At 39.2% G+C, this 5,496-nt stretch overlaps 1 protein-coding gene across 1 annotated transcript; it reads right to left on the bottom strand.

The window, feature by feature from the left end:
• Positions 1-1,345: 1,345 nt before the first annotated feature.
• Positions 1,346-4,487, bottom strand: kcnf1b (potassium voltage-gated channel, subfamily F, member 1b). The gene has a single exon (XM_079694534.1). The coding sequence runs from the start codon at positions 4,383-4,385 to the stop codon at positions 3,066-3,068; it is 1,320 nt and encodes a 439-aa protein (XP_079550660.1). The 5' UTR covers positions 4,386-4,487; the 3' UTR covers positions 1,346-3,065.
• Positions 4,488-5,496: the final 1,009 nt, after the last annotated feature.

Genomic DNA, 5,496 nt, shown 5'->3' with positions numbered 1-5,496 from the left:
TCACCTTGTTTTTAATTATCATTATTTATATTATTATTATTGTTATGTTTTAAATGTCTTCAATAAAAAATATTTATATTATTTTATTATTTCAATTTATTGTTATTGGTGTTTTCTTGTTTTTTCTTAATTTTGTTTGGTATGAACTATAAATAGTGTGTTTTGTTCTTCTTTTTAAACATTTTCAATATCTTTCCTGTGTCGGACCACCTCCTTTTCTATTTTGTATTTATTATTATTATTGTTATTATTATCGTTATTATTATTGTGTTTTTAAATTGTTTTCCTATATAATTATTGTTGTTTGCTTTGTTTGATTGTTGTATGTATAAACCTTCAATGCGTATTCACATTTAAATGCAGAAAGTATGGCTGGTTTTTATTTTCAATCCATGTATGCTTTTTATGTTTAAAAAAGGACATTTACTCCATAAACTGACATTGACATAAAAGCCTTGAATGTGTTTTAAATGTAAATTTCCCATCATCCTTGCATAAATGAATCAGTTATTCCTGCTATTTTTACCTTCAGAATTCAAAAGACTTTCCAAAGTGTGAAGTTTGGGATGTGTGCACGCCCTAAAAAGATGACAGCTCATCATCAGAGACGGTGGAAGAGGAGGTGGAGGCAGGACGAAGGAGTGAGATGCAGACACAGCGGGTGGGGTGGAGGAGGAGGAGGAGGAGGAGAGAGGGAGCGGAGTGTTTTTTAGAGTTCAGGGTGTGGGTGTGCATAGCCTTACTTTGAAGTGTTTTCCCGCTGGGAACAGCAGATTCTCACAGACCGCTGCCTTGCATCGTGTCACAGGCAATGCAAAGTAACTCATAGGCAACATGCTGATAAAGACACACTCTGAAAACATCTCCCAGCATCAGCAGTGGCATTCACCCGGACAGAAGACACTGACCCATTCATGCTTACAATACAAACTCTGCCTTTAAACCAGTTTTTAAAGCGACTTCTGTTATCATTCCTGCAAGATGGCTGCAGGAAGAAACAAACACACAATGACTGAATTAGTAGTACTAGAAGAAGCCTATTGAATATTTGAATTAATGTATAAATATGTGTGGTATTTTGTCCTGCACGGTCCTTTTAGTCTCCGAGTAACTCGTAAAATATAACTATGCACACTTACTGTACTTATGTACACATCTGAAATCTTTATGAGTGATTATTGAACTTTTTGTTCCACAAAATGTATTTGATAGTCGAGAGCTTACATTTTTTTATTTTACGATGCACTTACAGTATAGTAGTTACATAATAAATTACAGAGAATCAGATATATTTTTAAATAATTTCTACATAGGTATATAAGAATGTATTAATGGGAGAACCGTATGATGATGTATTTGTAATTGAACATACTTCTTTTTTTTTATTGTATTGCAGTTTTGAAATGTCAAACCGGTTCAAACAAGCATTGCATTACTTTTAATATTATTATAATTATCTTTTTGCAAGTGAATGCAACTTGTGAAAATGTATAAGGGCCTAGTTTTGACAGCCTGAATGAATATCAAATATGGATTGTTTTTTTTTTGTGACGAAACGTTTTCTTATTGCCTGGAATTATTCAAAAGCATAATTTGTTCCCACCAACATTCCCTATCGGTCCCAAGGGAATACAAAATCACACCTTCTTACTGGTCAGTGGGTTCAACCATTAAATAAGAACACCAAATATATCCCTTTAACAACAAACTTCAGCATAATCTGATGGGATTAATCACACGCTTGTTTTCCGGGGGCTGCCAAATATAACTCAGCTTTAGTCATATTTCTGCATAGATCAATCTTTCAACAGGCATTTCTTAAGATGTTATCAGCTATAAATCCACCCACAATGCTCCTTTCCAAGTCCGTGACTGATACATGTGTCACCAATGCACTGAAACCAAATATATAACATGTCAACAAGATCACACTCGATTTGTACTCCCCTCCAAAGAATTCTGTATTTCTTATCATACATTTGTGCAACCTTGCTCATAAGTATATGTTACAGGTGATGCTTGAATGATTGTCTATGCATCAGTGTATGTAAAGAGTTTATTCATGCACAATCTTTAACCCAATAATAACAACAACATTCGCAATAACAAAATTATGGATTGAAAAAGAAACAACAACAGAAACATCATAGGACCATAAAAAGTCTCAATGTCACAGTCTCTGCAAACCAAATACATTATGTCATGTGTGGTTTGAGGTGTTTTAAATGTGTTTTGCCCAATTACATTTGAACATGTGACCTTTGAATGTGAATAAATGTTAGCTTCCATAGAACAAGTGGTACTGCTCTGCATGATTGGGTTAATGACTCGCAGTATGTAAAGCGCTTTGAGGGGTCGAAAAGACCTGATAAAGCGCTATATAAGTAGTCCATTTACCATCTACTATTTATTCCTTCAGAAAGAAAACTTTAAAAGGTCTTGGAAAAGTATTTACTGCCCCCACAGTCTCTCAATCCTCTGGTTCCCAAAGTAAGGGTCCTCATTCCCACTAGGGGTCGCCAAAGCATCCCGGGGGTCACAACAACGCCTTCTTGAGTTTAAGAAGTGTACAGCAACTTGTATAAAACATTTTTCTAAATATATACAGTTGGCTTATAACTCATGATTGCATTGCCTTTTGTTAATGACATTTTATTAAATGGTTACTAAAATGGATAGACATAGACATGATACGGGCAAGTGAAAACCAGAACACAAATTATTCCCTCATGGTAAACAGCCTCGCTGTGAGTTAAAAGGTATACAGTTACAACAAGTTAACAATTTGTCCTAATAGTCATGAAAGTTTCTAAAATTAACAGGAAAACTCATCTCTGGTGCAACATTCACAGGAAATAATCAAACATTCTCAAAATCGCTAATTTTACACAAACTTCCTGCAGTTTTAGTTTCATTATTTGTACTAACTGTACATTCTATCCTTATTCTGCAATGTTGTTAAATATATCATGAAATATCCATTGTATATGTCACTTAGTCAGTGGTCATCAGTTTACCTAACGATGGAGAAAGGGCCCCCTTAGGAGAAAAACGTTTGGGAACCACTAATCACTGCATTTTCTGCGCATGCCCCTGCCATTCTTCAGCTCCATCAGCTCCACTTCGTGCTTTGCTGCAGTCTCCAACACCCTTTGCTTATTGTAAACCACCACAAAGTTATTGATGATTGGGTGGATGGGCAAGGCGATGGCTATAACTCCACATAGAAAGCTCACGGCTGCGTTGCACCTGCCAAGCGTGGTTTTGGGGTAGATGTCTCCGTAGCCCACCGTGGTCATGGTGATGATGGCCCACCAGAAAGACTGCGGGATGCTGCTGAAAAGCGTCTCCGGGTGGCTTTGCTCCATTGTGTAGGCCAGCGCTGAGAACACAAAAATGCCCACCCCCATGTACATGAGGAGCAGCCCCAGCTCCTTCAGGCTACTCTTGAGCGCGTAGGTCAGAGTCTGCAGCCCGGAGGAGTGGCGCGCCAGCTTGAAAATACGCGCGATACGCATGATGCGCAACGCCTGCACCGCCTGTTGGACGTTAGCCACCTCCATCATGGACGCGGTGCCGAGGGAGGTGAGGGTCAGGACCACGTAGAAAGGCATGATGGCCAAAAAGTCTATGACGTTCATGAAGGAGAGCGTGAAGTGCAGCTTGTTCGGAGAGGAGGCGAGACGCAGCAAGTACTCCGCGGTGAACCATAACATGCAGGCGGTGTCAACCCCCTCCAGTGTCGGGTGCTCCACCAGTTTGTCGTCAGCATTCTTCACCTGGAGCTCCGGGATGGTGCCTATGCACATCACAAACGCCGAGACCAGGACAGACAGGAAGGATATGATAGCAATCACGCGCGCCGGCAGAGAGGATCCCGGTTTCTCCATCAGTCTCCATAAAAACCTCTGGCACCGCTGGGTGCGCGTAATGCACCGATCCACCTCCAGGTCCTCCAGGATCACTTTGACTTTGTTTGCGATCTCTGTCAGCTCCTCCTCCTTCTCGCTGAGGTAACTTTTACAACATTCATCCAAAACGTATTGGTCTATTTTCCAGAACTCCATCTCCTTGATGAAGCAGATGGGGCAGATGCCGGGTTTGATGTGGATTTCGTCGAAGTAGTAAACGTCGATGATGCACTTGAAGGCATCGGGATCTCGGTCGAAGTAAAACTCCTTTCTGCCCGGATCAAAGTCATCACAAAGCGACGATATTACTTCGTGATCTTGGGTGGAGCAGTTCAACAACTCCGCCAGTCTGCTCTCCGGGTAGCGGTTTAAAACATCCCCGAAAAGCTCCACCTGGACTCCGCCAATGTTGACAGCAATCTCCCCTTCGTCGCACGAACCTCTTCTATACTTCGGTTTCGGAACTGTCCACATTTTATTATTGTTTTGAATGAACAAGTAGGTGGAATATCATGTTAAAGTAACGCGCAGTAACCAGGATTGATGTCCATTATATCTGCGCATAAAGGTTTCCTCTTCAGAGTGTTTCATGCACTGTGAGCACGGCTTGAGCGGCCAGCTTTCCCTAACACTTCCCACCTCTCTCTCTCTCTCTCTCTCTCTCTCTCTCTCTCTCTCTCATGTCACAGTAGAGGCAATAAACATAAACCTGAAAATGAGGAAAAATAAGGCCCTTTTAATACTGACAAAATGTTATCCCTTCCTTATAGTGGTAAGTATTTTTTTCATTTGAAAGTGCATTACCAATAGTGGAGGATTGGTAATATCCAAAGGACTCCTTCCAATATCGAACATATTAAGTCATCAAATATATTTTATGAGGCCAAACTCAAGCTGTGAACATGCACAGAACACGAACAGTGCTCTCTGGTGATCAGAGACAGTATAGCATTTAGTGGTGAAGTAACCAGTGATGGACAAAGTGCACAGATCGTTTACTGAATCAAAAGTAAAAACCACATTGTAGAAATACTCTGTTACAAGTCCTGCATTCAAAAAGTTAATGTACAAAAGTGTTAGCATTAAAATGTACTTAAAGTACAAAATGTCAAAGTCCTGATTCAACAGCCCATTTGAGAAATGTATATTGTATTATTTAATTAAAATTCAATAGCATAATGTAATGTTGCAGCTGATAAAATATGAGCGGTTTACTGTATTTACAGTAGGCCTACTAGATGTATAGAATATTTTTAGGACATGGAAATAATCAAGTAGCCTACAGTGAGTTGTAAGCCGTCACACCAAAGAGACATTTCTACTCTGACGTGATAACATTTAAAAGAGTTAGACTTCAAACTCTTATTTCATGATAAGATAATCAAAGGTTAGAGAAAAGAAAAACAAATGAAACAATTATGTGCAGCAAATATGTTTGGTTTTTTATGTGTTCCTACCTCAAAAATCATCTCGTGGTCCATAGTTAAAAGAATACTGCACATGTTTAGCTAACAGTGCTAATAATTGTTGAATCATCTTTTTTTTTTAAAGTAAAATCTTAAAAAACAATAGTCAATGCAGCGTA

This window comes from Notothenia rossii (assembly GCF_949606895.1).
Source record: "Notothenia rossii genome assembly, chromosome: 7".
In the NCBI taxonomy this organism is placed as follows: domain Eukaryota; kingdom Metazoa; phylum Chordata; class Actinopteri; order Perciformes; family Nototheniidae; genus Notothenia; species Notothenia rossii.
Note: the sequence above shows the minus strand (reverse complement) of the source record. Positions and strands in the feature narration are given on the sequence as shown.